The sequence below is a fragment of the Moschus berezovskii genome, chromosome 14, assembly GCF_049115385.1.
Source record: "Moschus berezovskii isolate FMDL1 chromosome 14, NW_MosBer_1.0, whole genome shotgun sequence".
NCBI classification, from domain to species: Eukaryota; Metazoa; Chordata; class Mammalia; order Artiodactyla; family Moschidae; genus Moschus; species Moschus berezovskii.
In genome coordinates this window covers 67,139,545-67,163,323 of record NC_142473.1, presented here as the reverse complement: position 1 = coordinate 67,163,323, position 23,779 = coordinate 67,139,545, and the positions used below count along the sequence as shown (strand labels likewise).

The window sequence follows — 23,779 nt, the reverse complement described above, 5'->3', positions numbered from 1 at the left end:
ATTTTCCAGGCAAGAATACTAGAGTGGGTTGCCATGCCCTCTCCCAAGGGATCTTCCGGACCCAGAGATCAAACCCGTGTCTCCTCTGTCTCCTGCATTGGCAGGTGGATTCTTTACCAGTGAACCAACTGGGAAGCCTGAATACCCTATGGTCACCACCAGTCAAATCAAATTTGTTATGAACTTACAAACAGGAAGTCTGTTATCCAAATGTAATGAAGCCATCACTCAGCTCTTAAAGAAAATATCATTCTTAAAGTCAAAGGAACACGTAAAGAAAATGCAGTTCATTCATGGGACTAAAATGTAGATTTTGGCTTCACCTACTTTATCTACTAAGCCAGAAAGAAAGACAAATGTGTGCTTTGGCTCTCCAGAGCCTGAATTTTGGGCCTGGACCACCACTTAACTGTACAAACGCATGCCTTTGGGAAATTGATCCAGTCTCCCCGCTCCAATTTCTTTTCAATACAATGGGGAAATGAGACCTACCTTGCAGGATGGTTTAGAAGATGAATAACAAAATGAAAAACACTCAGTGAGGCCCTGGTGACCAGGTGCTCATCAATTTCATTGTTTGAAAGTACTCCTGCATTTTAATTATTTAAAGGTTTGGTGGCCTGGCTCAGAGTTGCAGGGAGCTCAGGAAATGCTGTACTCCCAGTGGGAGGAGGCACTATTTCTTTCCTGTCAGTGCCTTAAAAGAATGAGGAAAAGGTGGCAGGGAACTAGGAAAGCAATTGCAGGAAAGAAGCCTGGGAAATAAAAATGGGAGAATTTGGTTCTCACTGGATCTGTCACACTGAAGAGCTGGGTTTTCCTCTCCTCTTTCCTTTTCCTTCTCCCTTGTTCAGGAGGGAGGCTCCTCAGGCAGTGCAGCCAGGGGCAGGATCCCAGCGGGCAGAAGAAGGAGGCTTGCTTCTCCAGCCTGTTTGTCTCTCCAGTGCTTCTTTGGAGAAATGAAATTCATATTCAGACATTTAAACAAAATAGCACATTTTTTAAATTATTTCAAAGGCAAATCTTGTTCATTCTGGAAAATTTATACAAACCAAAAGAAGAAAAAAAAGGATCCAAAATTCCACTGCTAGATCACTCCTGAAACTATTTGGGAGTCTGTCCTTTCAGAGTTTTTTCTAGGCAATAAGGACATAAGCCAGTATGTTCCTGTAAAAACAAATGGGATCGAATGCTGCATACTGTTCTGTAATATGATCTTTTTCACTAACAACTTTCCATGTCAGTAAATGAGTGTATCTAATGTCATGATGGGTGACATCAGTGGATGCCCAGGTGGCTGGCCCCTGGCACCCACGGTGCCCTCCCTGGAAGGAGACGCGTAACTTATTTCTGTGAAACGTGTGAGCAGAAGTGAGCAGCTTTGTAGGTAATCCACAATCGTTTTCTTACACCAAATTCTCACATTCAGTCTTAATTTTCCCAAAAAAAAAAAGAGATAATATGATTAATCTGTTTAAATCATAAGTAGACTTCATTGGAGAAGAAGGAAGAGACTATAAGCATGATGCTTTTATTTCTGACTTTGTTCAGCCTCGACATTGACCTCAGCAGTGCTCGGTCGCTCAGTTGTGTCTGATGGTTTGTGACTCTATGGACTGTCACCCTCCAGGCGCCTCTGTCCATGGGGTTTTTAAGGCAAGAATACTGGGGTGGGCTGCCATTTCCTACTCCAGGGGATCTTCCCGACCCAGATATCGAAACCCTTTGTCTCCTGCATTGTCAGGCAGATTCTTTCCCCAGTGAGCCATCTTTTGTCACAAACATAGCCTTATTTCTAGTCAACAAACTTAAGAAACAAGACACAGTCACTGTCCTTAACGAGATTACAAGCTCATAGCAGATGTAAAGAAAAAGTGAAGTCGCTCAGTCGTGTCCGACTCTGCGAGCCCGTGGACTGTAGCCCACCAGGCTCCTCCGTCCATGGGATTCTCCAGGCAAGAATACTGGAGCGCGTTGCCATTTCCTTCTCCAGGGGATCTTCCCAACCCAGGGATCGAACCCAGGTCCCCTGCATTGCAGGCAGACGCTTTAACCTCTGAGCCACCAGGGAAGCCCAAGAGACACGGTAATTCTCTCATTTGCACAAAAATACCCGATTTTTTACCAGGAGAAGTGAAGACAAGATGGACACAATATTAATAATAACAGCCAGTGTTTAATGAGAACTTACTCTATCTGTGAACTGTGTCTTACATGTTATACTCCATTAGATGACACTTACGATTTATTTCTCAGTCAGCCTCTGAAGTAGGTACCAGTGTTGTGAACATTATATTATTGCAGGAACTGAGGTACAGAGAAGTTAAGTAACTTGCCTTAGGTAACCCAGCTGGTGAGGGGCGGAGCTGGGATTTGATTCACCCATTGAAGCTGGGTGCCACTAGGCTGAAACACAGTGGTTGGGCTGGGAGACAGCATTGTGGTGACCCAGAATAAGCACTGTAATATAATTTCCTAGGTACTGCGGCCTGAAAACGGGCTTGCTGACGTCTCCCATGGTGGGCTTCATGGTGACCAATCAGTGCACCTTCCACACACCGGTCAGTTTTCCTCAGATCCCAGTGGCTGCGTTGGCCGTGGAGAAAGTGGGTCGCTCCAGCGTGCACTACCGCCTTGCTCTGTTCCCCTCAAAGCCCAGCAAGGAGACACCTTCTGTCAACCACTGGGACCTCAACGATGGCTTCTTCCTCGGCCACCCCAAGCTGGCTCACTTTGCCTCTTTGGCCTGTACCACAGGGTCTTCAGTGCATGTCTTTGTCAATCCGGCCACCAGCAAGCCGGTGGGCCTTCCCGAAGACTTCCGGAGGGGCCTCCTGCAGCTGCTGAGCCCGGCTCCAGGGTGAACGTCTGTATGGAGGTCACGCCTGTCAGGAAATAAAGTGTAGATGATCCTCCTAACAGCTTCTTCTGTTTAATTGAACTACATTTGATTTGTTTATGTTGTGATGTTTTCAGGTGTACAGCAGAATGATTCAGTGATATATATATATAAAATATATTTGTGCTTCATGTTATTTTCCATTAGAGGTTATTACAAGATGCTGAATATAATTCCCTGTACTATACAGTAAATCTCGTTGCTTATCTTTCTGGGGCATGGGGAGGGCTGTGCCATGCAGCTTGTGGGAGGAATCTTAGTTCCCCGACCAGGGACTGAACCCAGGCCAGGTCAGAACAGTGAAAGCCCAGAATCCTAACCACCAGACCACCAGCGGACACCCCATGTTGCTTATCTATTTAATGCTCAATAGTTTGTATCTGTTATTCCTATACTCCTAATTTATCCCTCTCTACTCCTTTTCTTCTTTTGTAACTAAAAGTGTTTTCTCCATCTGTGAGTCTGTTTCTATTGTGTATACAGATTTATTTGTATTATTTTTCAGACTCCACTTATAAGTGATAGCATGTAATATTTGTCTTTGTCTTGCTTTGTTAAGTATAATGTTCTCTGTGTCCATCCATGTTGCTGCAAATGGCAGTATTTCCTTCTCTAGATGATTTCCTTTTTATTCCTTAGCATGTTTTTTTCCACCCCAAGGAGAGGGTGTTTTTTACCCTTTATGAGTGTCATATTGCTTCACCAATCAAGCATCCCTGTGCATCAGGCCCGCAGCAAAGTGCTTCACACCCAGGTCTCACTGAGCCCCCACACCACCCAGCCAGGCTGGTGCTTCTCTTCCCTCCTTTTTCAAAGAGGGAAACGAGGTTTGCAGGGTGCAAGTATCGATAATTGGCCTAAAGTCATTCAGCTAGTGAGTGGGTTTGTCTCTCAACTCACCTGGGCATGCTGGCTACAGGCATCTTTATCTCCAGCAGCATGGCTGCATACTTGCTGTGATTTAAAACCACTAATCTGATATGAGTCTTTAAATGTCTTCAGCTTCTGACCGTTAATAAAACCACATGAACTCTTTTTTTTGTAAGATGCGAACTTTAAAAAAAAGGGAAAAAACAATGTTCTTTTCTGTATTTAAAACAACAAACACTCCTTTGACAATTTTCTGATAAATTCACGACCTCCATCAGTCACTAATGGCATGTGTTGCAATCTAAAAGTAAACCTTTGATGCTGAAATATGTAAGAACCCTGCTTTGGTCTAATAATGAAAATGGTTACCATTTCATGTACACTGGCCACACAAAGTGCTTTACAGTCGTTACCTTAATTCATCCTTATTTCTCTTCTATAAAGTAGGTGTTATTGTTGCCATTTTTCAGATGAGAACATTGAGGTTTTAAAAAGAACAACTGGAATTGGGGAAGGTGTTCTAGTCCAACCTCTGTCTCAGTCCTGAGATAGGGAAACACACAAGCTTAATCTGTCTGGGCTTCAGTTTCCTCCTCTGAAAATATAACCTTTCCTGATTGTTTTTGATTGTACTAAGACTCTGACCTGCTTTTGAAATGAGTTTCAAATCGCCACCACATACAACTACCTTTGGAATACCCTGACCATGATAAAAACAACATTAAAAGCTATTCATCATTTAATTCATTCAATTTCACCTAGTGATAGATGGATTTTTAGGTTTTAAAACACTTCCTACAAGAATTCTAAATCTTGGCAAGACCATTAAGCAGCAGCCTGGTTATTAGGCATTGATTTATCTGACCTCTGGCATTTGACCTCCTCAGGAAGGTCATCGGGGAAAACCCCCTTTATGTGTGTCTCACTTCTCTGCTCTTGAGTTCTTGCATGTGCATTGCTCACCTTGTCTCTTGGCTGTGGACACCTCAGTTCAGGAGGAGGAGGAAGAAGATCCCAGCCAGAGGAGGAACAGAGAGGGTCTGTAAATCCCAAAGTGGTCAGTGCAGGTTGCTCAGGATTTAGGGAGGTGTTGATTAAAACTTACTCCTTTCATTGGCAAAGGTATTCTGACCTGGCCAATCAATCATATAGTCACCTAACTTATGAACTGTGTTATTTTGGATATTAATTCCCTTAAAGTTCCCTCACTTATAAAATGGAAAAAATCGTTACCACTGGTTACCCAGGAGTGCCAGCCACCAATGTTTTTAACACCCTGACCCCTCACCCAGAGCAATAGCAGTATTGTACTTCCTACTCCCCTGAAGTTAGATGTGGCCATGTGACCTGTTTTGACCAATGAATGGGAGACATGGGTCACCTTCAGGAATGACCATGTTTGTTTGCCTGTGCTCCACTCCTCAGTGGACATAGGTGGATATGGAGAGCCCTGCTGAATCCCACACCACAGCTGCCGTGGACAATTGCTCAGAACCAAAGCAGAGTTTAAGAAAGGAAAAATTAATTGTCTGTTACTGTAAACCACTGAGATGGTATGGTTTTTACTGCAGCTTAACCCAGCGTATCCTCTTTCTTACAAGTACCAACCTCACGGGGCTGTTGCGAGGGCTCAACGGTTAGCGTATGTAAGTCCTTGGCACGGTGCCTGGTACAGGAATTATTACTATTTACATAGGAGAAAAGAAATACTGTGTGCTCCCACTACACAAATACCTCCAAGGTAGGAAAGTAACCAATCCTCACATTCATTTTCTTTCATGAGTCTCTGTGGGAAATTGGGCACTATTTTATAGAAGACTCAGGTACTTAAAGCACATGGGATGATGGGATGCATTATACCTAGGGTGTGTTTCCCCAGTCCCGGACCCTGGAAATGACCATATTTGAGAGTGCAGATGGATACTTGGAAATGGTTCCAAGTTCATGTAAATCTCATGAGTTTGAGTGCTGATGACACAATCTTTCCACTGCTCAAAATTTTAATGTTTCAACATGAGCCAGAGTGTTAGATGTTATGGTACTCATTGGTTTTTTGGTGGGAAATCCTAGCACTATGAACTTGCTTTAAGAATACAGAGAGAATTTAAAAAAAAAATACAGAGAGAGCCAAATCTTAGTTGTATGTAGTTGGAGGAAGCTGACTTTTACTATAAAGGTGGCAAAATATCTAGAAAGACTTTAAAATGCAGTCAGCCATTCACCACTCTGCAAGATGTTTTTGCTGAGCTACTAACAAGTGGCCATGTATCTATTGTTTGCTGGGCACTTCTGAGCAGTTATGACTCCTGCATTTGCTAACAAGGAACAAGTACAGTAATCTAAGCGGGTGAAGAAAGCCTTCAGGTGTGCAGATTTTCTAACTAAATCTTTGTTACACTCGAATTCATTCGAAAATCTACAGTAAGAGACAAGAGATACAAAATACATGTTCATGTTTTGCTTGGACAGATTTTGGCTCCTAGCAATTAATGCTTTCAGTCACATTAAGCATATAGATAATGCTTTGTGACATAACAGTATTTCCCATTACAGATCAATTTTGTAGCATTTGTTCATAATCAGACTTGAAATGTTACCTAGAAACAAAATATGTTTTCCTTGAAACAGTCAGACCCTATTAGAAATCTAAGGCTTTACAAATCACCATGTTAACAGCTATGTCCCCTAGCTAAGGTTTTCTTTCCTTAAATAGTGTTAAATTCAGCCCCAGAAGCACTAGTCTCTTTGAGGGTTCTCTTCTTCTGTGCACTGACTTGAAAGGAAAAACTTAGTGTTCAAAATATGTTTAACATCTGACTATGTATAACTTAATAAACCAGCCAGTATTCCCTTTTGGGGGAAAAATAATATTAGCACCTTTTAAAAGTGTTATGCTTATAATTAGGTTACACTATATTATTTTCTCATTTTTTTAAAGACAGGTTCTCATTGCTTAAAAAAAAGTGTCAGCCTATTTCTAGGTAAGTGAGTTATTCTCATTTCCTGACCACATAATCATATACTGCGAGTGAGAAAAGAAATAAAGGGGACGTCAAGGTTGTATATTGTCACCTTGCTTATTTAACTTATATGCAGAGTACATCATGAGGAACGCTGGGCTGGAAGAAGCAGAAGCTGGAGTCAAGATTGCTGGGAGAAATATCAATAACCTCAGATATGCAGATGACACTACCCTTATGGCAGAAAGTGAAGAGGAACTCAAAAGCCTCTTGATGAAAGTGAAAGAGGAGAGTGAAAAGGTTGGTTTGAAGCTCAACATTCAGAAAACAAAGATCATGGCATCTGGTCCCATCACTTCATGGGAAATAGATGGAAAAACAGTGGAAACAGTGTCAGACTTTGTTTTTTTGGGCTCCAAAATCACTGCAGATGCTGATTGCAGCCATGAAATTAAAAGACGCTTGCTCCTTGGAAGGAAAGTTATGACCAACCTTGATAGTATATTAAAAAGCAGAGACATTACTTTGCCAACCAAGGTCCGTCTTGTCAAGGCAATGGTTTTTCCCGTGGTCATGTATGGTTGTGAGAGTTGGACTGTGAAGAAGGCTGATCGCCGAAGAATCGATGCTTTTGAACTGTGGTGTTGGAGAAGACTCTTGAGAGTCCCTTATACTGCAAGGAGATCCAACCAGTCCATTCTAAAGGAGATCAATCCTGGATGTTCATTGGAGGGACTGATGCTGAAGCTGAAACTGCAATACTTTGGCCACCTCATGCGACGAGTTGACTCACTGGAAAAGACTCTGATGCTGGGAAAGGTTGGGGGCGGGAGGAGAAGGGGACGACGGAGAATGAGATGGCTGGATGGCATCACCGACTCTGTGGACATGAGTTTGAGTGTACTCCGGGAGTTGGTGATGGACAGGGAGGCCTGGCGTGCTGTGATTCATGGGGTCGCGGAGAGTCGGACACGACTGAGCGACTGAACTGAACTGAACTGATGTCAGATTAAGAGATTTGGAGCAGTAAAATTTAGTATTAAACAACAGAGATTTTGGAGCAAGGAACACTTAGATTTGCATTTTGGTCCTGCCATTTGATCACTGTGGAATCTTGGCAAATTACTATTCATTCAGCAAAGGTTAGCTATTAAAAATTTTTTTTTATAGAATTCTGCTACCCCACCCCCAGGAGTATTCTCATTAAAGCTAACAATCTCTCATTCACTCAGCAAATAATTACAGAGTATTTAGGAAATGGCAACCCACTACAGTGTTCTTGCCTGGAGAATCCCAGGGACGGTGGAGCCTGGTGGGCTGCCCTCTATGGGGTCACACACAGTCGGACACGACTGAAGCGACTTAGCAGCAGCAGCAGCAGCAGGCTTTACTGCTCTACTGTTCTAGGTCCTGGGAACCAGCAGTTAGTTAAACAAATCAGGGTGTTGTCATAGAGCTTGTGTTCTAGCTCAGGGAAGGTGGACAGTTTACAAACAAGATGTCAGGCAGTTTAGTTTGTTGATAGGTGCCCCCAGCAAAAGATATGTCTCCCTCCTAACTCCTGGAACCTGTGAATATGAGCTTACTTGGAAAAACGGCCTTTTGCAGATATAATTAAGGATCTAGAGATCAGATCACCCTGGATTATCTGCTGCTGCTGCTAAGTCACTTTAGTCGTGTCCGACTCTGTGTGACCCCATAGACGGAAGCCCATCAGGCTCCCCCGTCCCTGGGATTCTCCAGGCAAGAACACTGGAGTGGGTTGCCATTTCCTTCTCCACTGGATTATCTAGGTGGGCCCTAAAGCCAATTCCAAGTGTCCTTGTAAGAGACACACACGAGAGAGACTCACTCAGAGAGAGGGGGAAAAAGGCCGTAAGACGGATGCAGCGTGGAGTGAAGCAGCCACAGCAAGCTCACCTGGAACTACCAGAAGCAGGAAGAAGCAAGAAAGATCGTAGGATTCTCCCCTAAAGCATTCAGGAGCACTGTCCTGCTGAGGATGCGATGGTTTGATGACATCACTGGCTCAACTGAGTTTGAGCAAACTCCAGGTGACAGTGAAGGACAGGGAAGCCTGGTGTGCTGCAGTCCATGGGTTGCAGAGTAAGACACGACTTAGCTACTGAACAACAGTCCTTCCAAAGACTTGATTTCAGACTCCAGCCTGCACTTTGAGAGTTTCTGTTGTTGAAAGTCACACTCTTCTATGGTAATTTATATAGCAGTCCTAGGAAACAAATATAAATGGCAATACATACATACCAAGCAGAAAATAAAACAGGGAAATGAGGACTCAAATGTTGTCATTGTTTAGTTGCTAAGTTGTACCCAACTCTTTTGCGACCCCATCGACTGTAGCCAGGGGGTCCTTGGTTCCTCTGTCCATGGATTCTCCAGGCAAGAATACTAGAGTGGGTTGCCATGCCCTCCTGCAGGGGATCTTTCCGACCCAGGGATCGAACCTGCAGCTCCTACATTGGCAGGCAGATTCTTTACCACTGAGCCACCAGAGAAGCCTGAGGGACTACTACAAAGAATGGAGTCAGGAAGGTCCCCTTTGAGGAATCATGTGAGTTACCCCAGGATGTGTGCAGTGGGGGTTCCCAACGAGAAAGGACAGCAAGTGCAAAGGGCCCAACTTGGAAATGAATTTGGTGTGTTTGAGGACCAGAAAGTCAGTGAGGCTGCTGTGGGAGGTGAAACCGAGGGATGCTGATGAGGTGGGAAAGGACCAGATGCTATGGGGCCTGGTAGGCCTTGGGAGTCCCTTGGATACCAAGGAGATCAAACCAGTTAATCCTAAAGAAAACCAACCCTGAATATTCATTTGAAGGACTGATGCTGAAGCTGAAGCACCAATACTCTGGCCACCTGATGCAAAGAGGTGACTCACTGGAAAAGACCCTGATGCTAGGAAGGCAGAAGGGGACAAGAGAATGAGATGGTTGGATGGCACCACCAGTACAATGGACATGAACTTGGGCAAACTGGGAGATAGTGAAGGACAGGGAAGCCTGGCATGCTGCAGTTCATGGGGTGGTAAAGAGTCATCAGGCATGACTTGGCAACTGAACAACATGCCTTTGCAAGAATCCTAGATTTCATTCCAGCTGAAACTTCTCTCTGAATGGTCTTACAGTTAAGATGACCTGTAGTTTCTCTAATTATCATAGAGAAGTATATATTAAATAAGTAAATATGAGTATGTCCTGAACATTCTCGTATTTGGATTTTTAAAATGCAGAACTTCTTTAACCTTACTTATGTCATCTCATCTCTGTTAAATTCTCTATCAGTAGAGAATAATGTCACAGATGGTACGTGTGAAGTCAAACACCACAGGACACAGCAGACAATCCTCAGAGGGATCCTTTATTCATCCACTTTCTACTTATAAGGTGGAATTTCAACCTGTAAAAGTTCTTTCTTCCAGTTTAGCCAGCGGCTTGGAACACTACTTTGTCAACTCCATGGTGTAAGTGGTCCCAGGGCAGGTTGGAAGGCAGTGGATTCACCGGACTGGAAGAGATGGATTCTAGAGCTCCACTGGGCAGGCTTCCCTAGGACCGCACTCTATTCCTGGCAGAGGTCAGCAAGGAAATGGACTGGATTTCTACTCACTTTTTCAAAGGTCAGATCTACTTCATTTACATGTCAAGAATTTCTCAAGTATAATAAAGTGTTTACCATTTTCCTATAGTTCTTCAAATGCCTGACATTCATCTTTTCTCCCTACCTTTAAAATTCCTTTCTTTTTCACATTATCTTTCTTAATTGCTTCTTATTGTAAAAAAAGCAAAGACAAAAAACAAAGATGGGTGGATCTGTTGTGCACATTACAGGTTCATACAGAAAAATGCACAGAGGTTTATATGCCATTTACAGTAACAGCTCAGAGTACAGTCAAGAAGGAAGAATTTGAAATAATCAGCCTTGCTCTGAAAGAAGCCTGTGTAGGAAGAATCACTGAAGCTTAATCAGAATTTTCCCTTACCAACTATTAACAGTGGCAAATGTAAAATAATCTGCAGTTAAAATGCATAGCAGTCACTTCATATTACTGCCCTCTCCCCACCTACCCAACTTATGAATAATACGGCTTTTCAAATTTCATTCTTCTTTAGTTCAAATTTCATGGAAAAAGCTAAAAAGTCATGTTTTAGTAATGTATCCCCATAGAGCATTGCAATTTACCAAGATTTAATGTGCTTGAAGAGAAATGTTACTCAAAGAATACTGGTGAGTGTTTTCCAGCAAATGTTGAGTAAAAAACAATTTTAACCCCAATCTGAGGTGATAAATTTGCTTTCTGTGGGGACATAACTGCTGTAAGTGAGACAACTGTAGCAACCATCCAGGACAATAAAAGAAAGGCTATGACAGTCTGTCATGTTATGGTGAGTGTGCATCAGAGCTCATCGTGGTTTTTGGTGAGGTCTTCCCCATAATTGGTAGCTTGGCTTCCAACAAACATGTTCCAGTTGTCTAAGATCTCCTCTTTAGTGAGCTTTTCATCCTAGAGGAGAGAAGAAAGCGCTTTGTCACAGAAACTCTGAGTAAATAGCTCAGCCTGACACTCATGTTATTTCATTGATCTGCAACATTTAAAATATTACAATTCATAATTAAGAAACTGCTGGGTACCTCTTTCATCTGCCATCACTGCTCTACAAAACCCTAAATGGAACAGCCTCCTGCTCTAAACACTGTGCTAAAATATATTGGAAAAGTCCTCAAGGAATTCAGAAGCCAGAGTCTGGTTATGTCTACATGCAGAGCTGGCATTCCCAAAACAGGCCCTGAAGAATTCTACTTCCCTTTTATGGCCTGACTGCAGAACCTGACTGTCTCCGGAGAATCTGGAGCAGTGATCAAAATGGGAAGAGGCAGGACCTCTTTCTACATCTTGTATATTTGCATATTGACCAGTGGATGTTGGCATTGGAGCCGGCACGGTAAGCTGGCCTGAGGAGGCCTGGGCCTTCATGTGACGGGATCCCTTCTGCCTTACATGCTGCAGATGTCTGATGAGTCTGCTGAAGGAATGAATGGATGAAAAGCTGGTCCTAGGGTGATGCAGGGCATACCTCTTAACTCCATGCCTGCCTACAGCAACAAAGTGACCGGCTCTGCGATCCTAGGAGGTGTCACGGAACCTAAGTGCAACCCACAACAGGCTCTCTAGGAATAGGAACATCTGGCGGCCTAATGAGCTCACTGCAGGTTATCCCGATGTCGGCCAAGTTCACAGGTCTCAGACGTAGGGCAGGAATGAGAGAGGTCAATAAGGGCACGGCCGCACGGGCCAAGGCAAACATCAAAGAAGCAAACAGAACCAATCTTATGTAAACTGTCTCGCTTCAAGGAACGGTTCCAGAAGACTGCAAAATACCTTGTTTTTGTCTGACTCGTACACCAGGTGCCTGGCCTCGGCCTGTGCATGATCGTAGTCTTGGGGGAGGATCCAGTGACGAATCTCATCTTTGTCCAGCTTCCCGTCCTTGTTCAGATCCCGGAATTCATTAAACTGCTCCCGTTCTGACAGCACCCAATCTGGCTCAGGGCCACTCTCCTCGTGGGAAAACATATCAGCTAGAAGGGAAGGCAGTTCTTGGTTATGAAGACCAATGGGAAGGTAAAACCTGACCTCCAGCAGTCAAGAGACCTAACCAGATACCTGGGGGGCAGTCTCCTCTTGGGTAAAGAATACAATGATGTATCCACTCTAAAGGCCACTGAGTGGAAGCGAAAGAACTGTGCTTGGAAGCCAGAAGGTGAATTCTGGCCTTTGACTTAGTCCTGTGCTTTGTCTAAAGTGGAGACAGTAATTTATTATTCAAAAGGTTATTATCAAGGTCAAATGGGACATTTCTGTGAAAGCCCTCTACAACCCAGCCTGGAACTACAGGTGAAAACTAATAATAATAACCAATACCAGCACTTTCTATGGTCCAGATGCTGTATACAATGCATACTTTTTAAAATTTGAGTTTTCATTACAATCCTGTGAAGTAGGTGTTGTTATTCCCACTTTATAGATGAGAACACTGAGGCACAGCCTTAACCCAAGGAGGACCCACAGCTAGCATGAGAATGTAGTTGACTATACAGGAACACGAGCACTCTGCTTCCAACCCATAGTCTTAACCACTGTGTTTATTACTGTTGCTGTTTATATCATTCCCAGAGGGCTTTCGCATATATTTTACTTCACCCTTAAAGCAATTTTATAAGACAGATCAATAACCTTGTTTTACAACATGGCAGGGAAAAGGAAAAAGAAGGCAAAGCTTACCCACTGTTTGCTAAGCCATTAGATTTTCTAGGAAAATAGAGATACCTTGTGGGCAATTTCTCTTTGATGGAAACAGCTTGGAAACGTCAGGTGGTAGAGAGAGTAGACAGTGAATAAAGGAAAAAGAGAAGCAAGGCCTGGCTGGGTTCAGCTACAAGTAAACCCACACCATCCTGGAAACATGGGTGCTGTGCCTTCCCATTTTACAGATGAGGAGACTGAGGCTTATAGGCTTACACGGAGTGATTACATGACTCCCACAGGGTCACAGTTAATAAGTGGAGAAGCCAGGACTCTTAATTCCAGCGTTCTTCCCACTGTACCATGTCCCTGCTTGTCCCTGCCTGTAGAGAAGGCTCCTCCCTAAAGGAAGCAGCTTGCTAGACAAGGCACCTGGTCTCTGACAGCAAGTCGCTGAGAATTCAGTTTTCAAGGACAATGCCCCCAGCCTCTCTGCCAGTGTCCGGTGCAAAAAAAATGTTTCTTTTAGGCAAAGTCACTCAAGAGTTTTGCCCCCCGCCATGCACCTTTTCAGTGCGGATCAGGAAGAGAGTGAGGGAGAGCACACACTTGAAATCAGAAGAGCTACGTTGTCTTTATCACCCTGCCTTCCCTTCAAGTCTAATCCCTCACCACTGGGTGTGCGGGGCTCTGAAACTCCCCTCACACGCGTGCGCACTGCCGACGGGGCCGTCAGCACTGGCTGTTCTACAGCGGGAATGCCACCGAGATGGCTTCGGTTACTGACGCGAGAGCTGCTGTTGCCACAGACACAGGAGAACAGCGTTTGCTGCTTCAGACCCAGTATAATTCCGAATGACTGGAAGAAACTCTGCTCTTCTTTATAGCAGGTGCTTGTTCTTGTGTTTGGGGTGGCAGAGTTAAACAAGCACGAAACAGGGACTGATGGCAACGTGGGCGCTGCTTTTATTCAAGGTAACTGACCGCCTCTATTAAACATCTGCACAAAAGCTATATCCACCCCACCCCTCAAACGATTTTCCAGCTTTTACTTTACCGACACTTGGGAAGAGAAGAGCTATCCTGAGACGGTGGCCTGCAGCTGGAGCCATGTGCCAAACCTCCCAAGCAGCAACCGCTGAGGATCAAATGGAAATATCCTTGCTGCCTCCTTCAGTCCCTCAGGCTGGAAGGGCTCCTGGGCTGCTGGGAAGGGCTCTAACCAGGAGCAGTGGCTTCTGACTCGGGGGCTTAACTGGAGCCTCCTTCAACCAGGGCTCGGTTACCTGCAAACGCACTTCTGGATGTTGCTCAAGTGGAGCCCTTTCAGTACTCCCAATGAAAGACCAAAAACCAGAGGCATAAAATAGCCATATGTGGGGAGACTATGCATTCTGTAAAAGGATTTACCTCTCTAAGAAGGAATGCCTTTCTGCAGACAGCTTGGGCCTGTAAACAGTTCTGCTGACCACAGCTCTGTCTACTCCGTTTCTAGGCCCCGCTGGCAAAGTCTGCTGTAGAGTCTGTCCCCTGAGACTGTCCGCTCTAGCACCCCTTCCCATCTCTGGGATCTCTAGTCCCGTCTCGCAAAGGGAGAAACTCTACAGTGTGATGATGAGCACCTCTCAGAGCCGTGGGGTCAATGGCTGAACTGGGCTCTTCACCAGGAATGCTTCCCTGAGGCATTGTATTGCCTGCAATGCAGTGCATTGACCCTGCAACCCTAGGACTGGTGTGACTTCCCTCTCACTGAGAAGTCACAGGAGTGACACCAACAGGCTAGCAGCTGCTGCTGAAACAGACGTCTGAGGGAGAGTAGCCAGACGCGTGGGTGGAGGGCTGGTGCCCGGGGAACAGAGGAGCAAGACCCCAGGCCAGCACTCACCAATATACTCATCCTGATCCACAAAGCCATCCCCATTCTTGTCGATGTCTTCCAGAGTTTCCTAGGAAGCAAAGGGGGAAGAGATGCAAGATAGCTCCGGGCTCTCAGTAAATCCAACTACTGTCCTCCTTTGTCTGGCTTTTATGGCTTGAGGACTTCTGGCTCGGCTCCTGACCTCCCTGGGCATTAGTTTGTGATCTGTAAAAACCAGGCAATGGCTTCTGTCCCTCCTCCCCCAGCCTACGATTTTAAAAGCAGAACACTCTCTGCAAATGAGAAGGTACCTGTAAGCCCAGACATTCTATTATGAAGCCCTGCCAGGCTAACCACCTCCACTCTCCTGCCTAATCGTCTCTGTGTACTGTGAGGAATCCAGCTTGAAAACCACTGGACTAAAATGATCACCAAGGTAGGTTACATTGCTAACTGGACCATGAACACCAAGGTGATGTCAGAAAAATATGGAACTGTGAACACCTGGAAAATAAAAGTATATCTGACTTGAATACATTTGGGTGGCCAATAAGTAACAGCGTACAGAAAATCCCGAACGAACGTTTTGGCCACCCAATGTTATGTTGTGTACTTAGTACATCTGGCCTCTAAACTAAGGTTTTTGTTTTGCTAGGGTAAGTAAGTAAATGAGTCTACTGTCCATTGTCAGAGAAACTCAAAGCCATCCTGAAAACAGCCAGCCTGAGAACCGAGTCAATCCAGAAGCACATAATCCACTTCCCCATCTTCACTGTCTTCTGGGAAATTAGCCATCACTAAGCGGATGTTGGGTGTTAAAGGAGTGATTCTTAGAGCCATTGCCCGGTCCTCAGGTTCACTGTGGTCATAAGCATGAAGCATCCATGAGTGAACCCATCCAAGACTGGAAAACGGAAATAGTCCAGGGCTGGTTGTTTCCCAGCAGCAAAACAACTGGAACTGCCTCAGGATGCCTGCCCTAGAAACAGGTGATCGGCATTTGCTTTAACGTCATGGAAAATGAAGACACTTGGGGCCCGACAAGACACTATGGAAAGCAAATACACTCCAAAGGGAGCACCCTTCCTAGGCATGGTCTGACTTTAAGTTTCCATATGATTTAACAGTCCAGTGCATTCCATTTCTGAGTCTTATTCTAGTTCCCTCAAAGCTGGCAAATGAGGCTAGCTAGTTGCTCACTAAACCCATCTGCTCTTTCTGGGCACACATCTAAACCGTCAGTGTAGGAGCCCATGTCAAATGTAGGAGCCCATGGAATGTAAAAGGAAGGGAAGTGTCATTTCCTGGCCAGTACAGTAAAGGCATACCGTGCCTTCTCCTCAGCCCTTCTCTTCTTCTGTCTATCAGATGAATACAGGGGATCGGCCAGGATGACCTCAAAGTCACAGGACGGTGGAGGCCAAGATGGAAATGGCCTGGGGGCCTGCCAGCACTTGAGAACCGCCCAGAAGATCCACTGATGGGGACCACCTGCCCTGGACCCGGTATAAGCAAGAACTTTCAGTTATTGTGTTGAATAGCTGGGATTGGAGGCTACTTGTTACAGCAGCTCCTTGCCCCTGACTCATCTCCTGAGTACACAGGCATGCCAGTATATTCCACTTCAGAGTCCTTGTCCAGTTCCCCTTGGGCTGAAGAACGTTCTCACTTTGCAAGAAAGGATAAGGTTTTGGTGGTGCTTTCAATTTGGTCTTTTCCCAGTCCAGGCTCTTTGGATATCTTACCAAAACCACAATTTCCTTCATATGCTCAAACTCCTCAGGATGCAGAAAGGCAGTGAACTCCTCCCGGGTGGCTGTCTGGTCACTATTGAGGTCTGCAGCCTTGAACCGTCTCTCGTCCCGTGGCAGCATCTTTTTAAAGGTGTGATGATCTGAGGTATCCTGAAACTCTGTGGGGTTTCCTGCAGGATGTGTGCAGAAACATGAACACTGGGCTTCCAAGGAAAGCGTTTCCCTCCAGATCACACCCCGTGGTATTTAATATGAAGGGCAGAAGGTCCTGATGTGTCAAGTCTCTGAAACATTTTATTTCAGAATGCCTCCCGTGTCTGTCCCTCCAGGCCATCCTACAGTCCAGGCCCTAAAGGCTTCTTAACATAGGCTTGAGACCATATTAATATCCTGCTTCACTCTGTAGTACCCTACTCTTATCATATTCTTTGACACAGAACATACAAAGGCTCCCTTGTACCTGGGCCATCTGTTCTAAGTTCCTGCAAACCTTTCAAGACCTCTCTTAATCTAGCTGGAGTGTGTCTTTGGTTCTTGCAGACCTGTCTGTTACATATGGCCTCTACTAGGCAGCCATCCAGCATGTCTGCACCCCGTGCTGGGCGTACACCCCCTCCATCACTCCTCCCAAACAAGCATGTCTTATGTCCAAACCTTGCCCACTGCTGAAGGCATCGTTGCACCTTTGTCCCTCCAGCTGACCCACCTTCCCCACTCGTCTCCATCTCTCCAGATACAAATCCATTCTTTAAGGCCCAGTTCCCAAACCACCCTCCCCCAGGAAGCCTTCTGAGGCTGTTCCAGTTTACCCAGTCCTCACTATCTGAAATTCAGCACACACGCTCCCTCTCTGCTTTGTTCTCGGGGCATACCTCTGAGATCATAAGCTCAGGTTGGAGAGCAGCTTATTTTTCAGTAGACCCTCACCCTCTTCCATCTACAAGTTCACTCAGAGTAAGCAGCCCGGTGTGTTGTCAGTAAGCAAAACAGGATGTTACACTGTTCTACTTAAGCAGGTTCTTCTACTCAGCAGATTGTGACATCTCCCCGAAGTGGGTAGATATGATGAGAGAGTAATTTCCCACAAAAAGCTTGTTATTCGGGCCCCAGCTGTGTAATCGCTCCTGCAGCACCTCTTACCTAGGTAGTAACCATAGGTGGCTTGCTTGTATTCTTCCCAGGAAATTTTATCGTCTTTGTCCCGATCATAATCCTTCCAGACTTTGGCGACATTATCATAGATGTACCTTTTCTGCACCCGTTTGATCCAGGTTTTCAGCTCCTCGGTGGTGACAAAGCCGTCTCCATCACTGTCGATTCGATCAACAATTTTCCTGTAGTTAAAAAAAAAAAAACAACCCACGAGGCTATTATCAAGGCTTGTGTGATCCTGATCCAGAAAGAGATCAAACATCTGCAGAATCTAAAATGCTTAAGTGATAAAATGAAATCAATGACCCGGTGATGCTTGAAAGGACCTTAAAGTGTAAGTTTTCCAGGAATGATATGCCTCTCTCCACCCACCCAGTGCCGACACCAGACGCTCGTGGATCAGGCCGTTCTGTCCTCATAAACCTCGATGTGACCTCAGAGTCCTGTTTTACACAGTCCTCTGCAGATAGACACTACCAGTTGAGTGAGCAGATTTGTAAGATGAAACCTAGCAGTTTTCCCTGATGTAGTTTAACTCCCTCATTTTTAAAGTAATGAGGGAGTAATTGGTACCACTGGAGTCAGAGTCCATGTCCTCTGGCTCCAAACCCAATTCAAAAGATGGAACAGTCTAGCTTTAAACTAACCCAACAAAAAATAAGTGAGATTTTAATTTTCCTTTATCTCACCACTTTGGATTCAAAACCTTGAAACTTAAAGCAGGAGGAGACCAGATCTCGGACAAAGCAAAAAATGTCAGGGATGAAAGGGCCTTGACACTGTGGAACCTAATCAAGAAACCTGAGCAGCTGCAGGAACCTCAACCTCCTGCTCTTAGGGTGAAGGCCACTACGTCCACTGGCATATCCTGCTTCACAGCTGACCCAGGTTCCAGCAATTCCCCACTGGACTTCACTAGGGCACCGTATACCCCTGTGCAGAGCAAATGTCAAGCTGGGAAACTCAACAGTGTCCATCTCTTAGGCCAGAGGCCCCAAGGTGGGGATGCCAGCCCTGAGAGGAACTTCAAAAACTCCTCAAAGCTACTTCCGGTGTTTAAGAAAATTTTACCATAGTAGTTCATTTACCTGAAAAGTGGTCATACAGGCTAATTAGGGATTTGTTTTCTTTGCTTTGGGGTGGAATTTTATCAACTCCAACTTTCTTACCGTGAACACAAGTTCAAATTGGCAGTTACTCTTTGATGAGAAATGGAAATGAGTTCATTAGTACTTAAGTCTCCATCCCCTACCTGAACCTGGGTAGCCCAAGTTCCTCCTCCTCAGGAACTTGTCCTTTCCTTGCAATTTTGACAGGTCTCAAGACTAAAAGATTAAACCTCAAGTATCTTGCTTCCGGGAAATGACAGCCAAACACAGCAGAATTCTTTCAATACTGTCAAATGTTTAGTCTGCCTACTATGTGCCAGGCACTGCTCCAGTCCTGAAAGTGGTGACATGCCCATCAGTTATCCAGAGCCAGCTGAGAAGCAGAATCTCAAACCAGCAAAGACCAAATGACGTCAGACAGTATACAACCTGCTTTTTGGAAAGGACAGCATCTAACGTATGCCAAAGAAACATCCAGGACACAGCTCAGCCTGACATATAGTAGGAGCTCAATAAATATTTGCTGGAAGCATAAATCATCTTAACTTCTTTAAAAATCTCAAACATGAGCTATAGGAAAAGGTAGCTATGATGTAGATAAACCAAATGCTACAATCAGAACACCAAGATGCATATGCCTGAGTGATCTCGGGCATGTGACTTGACTCTCTGAGTCTCTGTTTCTCCATCTGTAAACTGGACACCTACTTTACAAGGAATGTCGGGAGGGTTAGAGGAGACAGTGTGCACCTTTCCTCACTAAGGACAATAATCCGAACACAGATGGATGGAGAACTCAACAAACGGGTAACAGAAGTAAGCAAAGCAGGACGTCCCAGGTGGTCCAGTGACTAAGACTCTGATGAGCTTCCAAAGCAGGGACCCTCAGTTTGATCCCTGATCAGGGAACTAAGACCCCGCAGGCCACAACTAAGACCCAGTGCAGCCAAATAAATAAAATAAAAATGTAAAAAAGAAGCCAGCGAAGCATCGGGGGATCACCCACCAGCTGCCACACAAGGCTGCCCAGCTCTGCTCCAGACAATGACCTCCACATGGAATAACAGGCCATGGGTGTCAACAGATACCAAAAATCGGGGTCTGCATGTGAAGTCACTCCGATGCTAAATGTTGTCAAGTAATTTATATTTTTTTCTAAGACTGTGCACCACGTTTGCAACTGCCCAAAGCCTATGGATCCCTACTTTTTTTTGTCTTTGGGGGCCTTAGATCTGCCACGTTTTCAGAATCTATGCGCAGACGGTGGTGACGAAGTTCCCTGGATCCAGCTACGCTCCCCCCTCTGCAGCCCAGACTTGGAGCTGTGGACAGAAAGATGACTTCTCACACTCAGCCCATCCCATACCGCGCCCACCCTTCATTTCCAACCTTCCAACCCGCCCCCGCCCCTGCCCCCAGCCCAGATTTACTTTGTAGGTGAGCAGTGTCCATGCAGTGGCTCAGGCCAGAGACCAGATCCCACTCTAGATTGCTCCCTCCTCTCCCTGCCCCCGCCACACTGAGCCAAGAGCAAGCACTGCCAGTTCCACCTCCAACGTGGCTCTGGGTTCACCCTCTTGCCGTGCCTGATTCAGGCACTCACGGCCACCCCATGCCCTGGTCTCCCCATCTGTGCCTCGGTTATGTTCTCTGCCCTACTGCCACTCCAACTTTCCTAATACATTTTGGGATAATAACATTTCTACCATGTACAGAAGAATGTCAAATCTCCACCTCACAAAGGTCCCTCTGTCCTGCCCTTGGCCTCCTCGCCACTCCCACCTCCCACTTCTCCTGCCCTGTCCCTTTACTGTCCCAATACCTGGAATCCAAAGGAACAGATTTTAAAACTGTCTATAAACAGGCTGTTCTCTCTTCAGGAATGCCTTCCCTTGTTCGTAAACCTGGTGACCTCCGAGTCATGCCACAAGCCCTGGTCAGGTGACATCCCAACCACCCAGGCCCCTGTCTCCAACCTGAAGCTTTAGGGGGCTCCTCCTAGATGTGATCACTGTGGCTTCTACATGCCACCATCACAGCAATTATGCATAGCATCTGCTCCAATCTCTCTTATCTGCATATGATTGTAAGTACTTTATGGCCTAGAGCATAAGGTTTTATCTTTGTAGTTGTCAGGTATCTAACACCCTGCTGAGCACATAGCAGTCTTTCAAATTTGTTTTTCATCAGTAAATGAATGCAGCTAAGGTCTTCACACAAGGGTCAAATGCATCACCACTAGGCTTACTTGTCCTGCTCTCACCACTAGGCTTACTGGTCCTGATGAAGGCATTAAACTGGAAGCTTTAGGACAGAAAACTAGAGTTCCCTACTCCAATTCCTCAAACCTCTTCTCCTCCTCACTGGTGACAAATGGCTGCCACCCAGGGCCCCTGAATAAATCAGCCTCCAAGTGCCTCAAAGCAATACAATGGACTGAACTCATCAATGGCCCCCATTGTTAAGGCTCAAACTAGAAGAGAAAGTACTTCTCTGCAGAATAAAACGTGATTGTTAGGAGGTGCCTTTGAAGTTCAAAGATCCTTTCTATCAGCGCAGGCAGACGGTGCACCGACACAATAGGTGTAATTTAGCCTCACAGTCTGTCCAATCACACTGGCCTTTGGGGGCCCCCATCCACACAGGGACGGCTGTGTTCTTTTTCTATGTGGCAGGGCAGAAGGACCCTCCACCCCTGGGAAGCAGATTCCTGGAGGCCTGGTGCCCAGTAGGCAGGGCTCTTGGGACCCTCCCCAGGCAGGTCTCCATCTGGGCTCAGGCTGGCTGTAGACTCCTCTGTGGAAGGGTTTCCAGAGAACCGCTGACAGCACTCAACTGTCTCTCCAGGGCCTGTGGAGAGGCAGGTTTGGTTCCTGACCCAGCTGCCTTCAAGGGTGAAATTCACAACCTGCCACCACACCACCCTCCAGCCTTTTGCCCTCGGCTGCCAAAGGACTGGGGTGCCTCTGCTGCCAACAGAAGATGCTGGAGACAGAAACGAAGGGACCAGTTTCCATTCCCACCCCTCCATCCCTCTCTCCTAATGCCCCTCCCTTCTTAACAGCAGGATTCTCATACTCCCTACTTCAGATATGGGGGCGACTGAGCAGAAGACAAGAACACCTCAGTCCAGGAATCAAGCCTCCGCCTGCCCCTTCCTCTTTTATGCATTAACGATCATCCTCGAGACCTTAGCAGTGTCTCCTGCCTCCCCTCTTGGAATGGGAGGAGAGAAACCAGGAGGGTGGGGGAAGAACTCCTATCACTAAAAGGCCACCGTGGACAAATTCTTCTTTTGTACGCTCCCTCCCCTCCCTTCTGATGCAACCCGGGGGAGGGGGCGGGCCCTGGCTGTCCTGGCTCCGGAGACCGCTGCCACGTTCTCGCCTCCCCGCGGGAAGCCGCCCCGGGCGATCTCCACGCAAGGTCCCGGCGCCCGCGGGCAAACTTTGCTTCAGCCCCGCCGCCCGGCCCGCGCGGCCCACGCCCTCGGGTCCCGGCGCCCGATTTCGCTTTCGCTTTGCGGCCGGCGGCCCGCGCGGCCCCGCCGGCACCTGCGGCGTCCCCGCGCGCGGCCTCACCCCAGCCTCTCCTTGCTCTCCTCCGAGGTGAGCTGGTCGAAGGTCTTGGAGTCCTCCTTGCCCAGGAAGGCCTCGTGGTCGTACTGGAAGCTCTGGTTGTCCTCGGCCGGCCGCTCGCCCAGGTCCGAGTCGGGCCGCACCACGCGCTCCTTGCGCACGGTGGGCTTGGCCCGCAGCGCCGGAGGCGCCAGCCCCAGCGCCAGCAGCAGCCCCAGGGCCAGCCCCAGGTGGCGAGCGCGGCCGCCGCGCGCCATCGTCGGGAGGAGAGCGCGGCCCGCGGGAAGGCGCCGAGCGAGCGACGAGCGGCGGCTCGGGAATGGGGGCTCGGGGCGCGCGCGGCGGCGGCGGCGGCGGGGCTGGGGCCGGGGCCGGCGCCGGGAGGGAGGGGACGGGCCGGCCCCTCGGCCAGCGCCCGCCCCGTGCCGGAGCGGAGGGGCGCGCCCCGGGCGGCGGGCCGGGGAGCGCCGGCCGGCCCCGCTCACGCGCCCATTGGCCGCCGGGCTGCGGGGGGAGGCCGCAGCCGCCGAGCCACGTCGCCCGCCCGGGTGGTGGGCGCAGGGCTCGGGTTTCGCTGGGCCCCTCCCCGCGATCTCGTCGCGAGGGGCGGGCCCAGGCGGCCTGGGCCGGAGCCTGGAGGGCTCCTCAGAAGACCGGGAAGTTCTTTGTCAAGCAGCAGATGTTCGGGGTAAAACTCCTCTCTCTTTCCAGTGCCCGAGAACTGAGAGCAGGGAGGCGCGGCCCCCCGCCCCCTTCCCCAAAGTCCAACTCAGCTCTAGACCCGGCCTCAAGATGTGCTCTTAAAACAAACTCAACTCCCCTTAACCAAACTTGGGCTTCCCTAGTGGCTCAGACGGTAAAGAATCCGATGCCTGCAATGCAGGAGACCTGAGTTCGATCCCTGGGTTGGGAAGATCCCCTGGAGAAGGGAACGGCTACCCACTCCAGTGTTCTGGCCTGGAGAATTCCATGGACAGTATAGTCCATGGGGTCGCAAAGAGTCGGACAGGACTGAACGACTTGCACTCTTAACCAAACTTGGGAGTCTGGTTACAAGTTCAAGAGACTGGAAGGAGACCCGGGTGGGCGAGGTCTTCTGGAAACCAGGGTCGCAAACCTCGTGCTGGAGGAGGGCCAGACAGATGACTTCAGCATGATGCGGGACCATCTAGCTTGAGCAGCCCTGAGCAGTCCCGCTGCCAGCAGAAGTGCAGACCCCAATCAGATCTCAAAAGAAATCAGGATCTTGGATATCCGCTTTCTTTTCTAAAGGATGGCTACTCACTTTACAAAAGCATCCCTTGTCTTGAACAAATCTTATCTATCTTTTCATCACTATG

At 47.2% G+C, this 23,779-nt stretch overlaps 2 protein-coding genes across 2 annotated transcripts in view; one reads left to right on the top strand and one right to left on the bottom strand.

Annotated features, from left to right (window-relative positions):
• Positions 1 to 2,987, top strand: part of LOC129553672 (uncharacterized) — a 197,641-nt gene extending 194,654 nt beyond the window's left edge. Inside the window, exon 3 of the mRNA XM_055422436.2 lies at positions 2,480 to 2,987. Within this exon, the coding sequence (XP_055278411.2) occupies positions 2,480 to 2,864 (385 nt within the window). The 3' untranslated portion in view covers positions 2,865 to 2,987. The remainder of the gene's footprint in view (positions 1 to 2,479) is intronic.
• A 7,096-nt stretch (positions 2,988 to 10,083) lies between these two features.
• Positions 10,084 to 22,826, bottom strand: RCN1 (reticulocalbin 1). Its single transcript, XM_055423785.2, has 6 exons — positions 22,443 to 22,826; positions 17,741 to 17,934; positions 16,592 to 16,770; positions 14,874 to 14,934; positions 12,125 to 12,324; positions 10,084 to 11,248 (listed from the first exon to the last, which is right to left on the bottom strand). Exons 1-6 carry the CDS (start codon positions 22,694 to 22,696, stop codon positions 11,141 to 11,143), a joined length of 996 nt encoding a protein of 331 aa, XP_055279760.1. The 5' UTR covers positions 22,697 to 22,826; the 3' UTR covers positions 10,084 to 11,140.
• Positions 22,827 to 23,779: the final 953 nt, after the last annotated feature.

Excerpts from the sequence above, each read along its gene's own strand:
- RCN1 (XM_055423785.2), bottom strand. The coding sequence starts at position 22,696 with ATGGCGCGCGGCGGCCGCGCTCGCCACCTGGGGCTGGCCCTGGGGCTG. Across the intron at positions 14,935-16,591 it reads TGAAGGAAATTGTGGTTTTG|GAAACTCTGGAAGACATCGA; the intron begins GTAAGATATCCA and ends TTTGCTTCCTAG. Across the intron at positions 11,249-12,124 it reads ACGAGTCAGACAAAAACAAG|GATGAAAAGCTCACTAAAGA; the intron begins GTATTTTGCAGT and ends TCTCTCCTCTAG.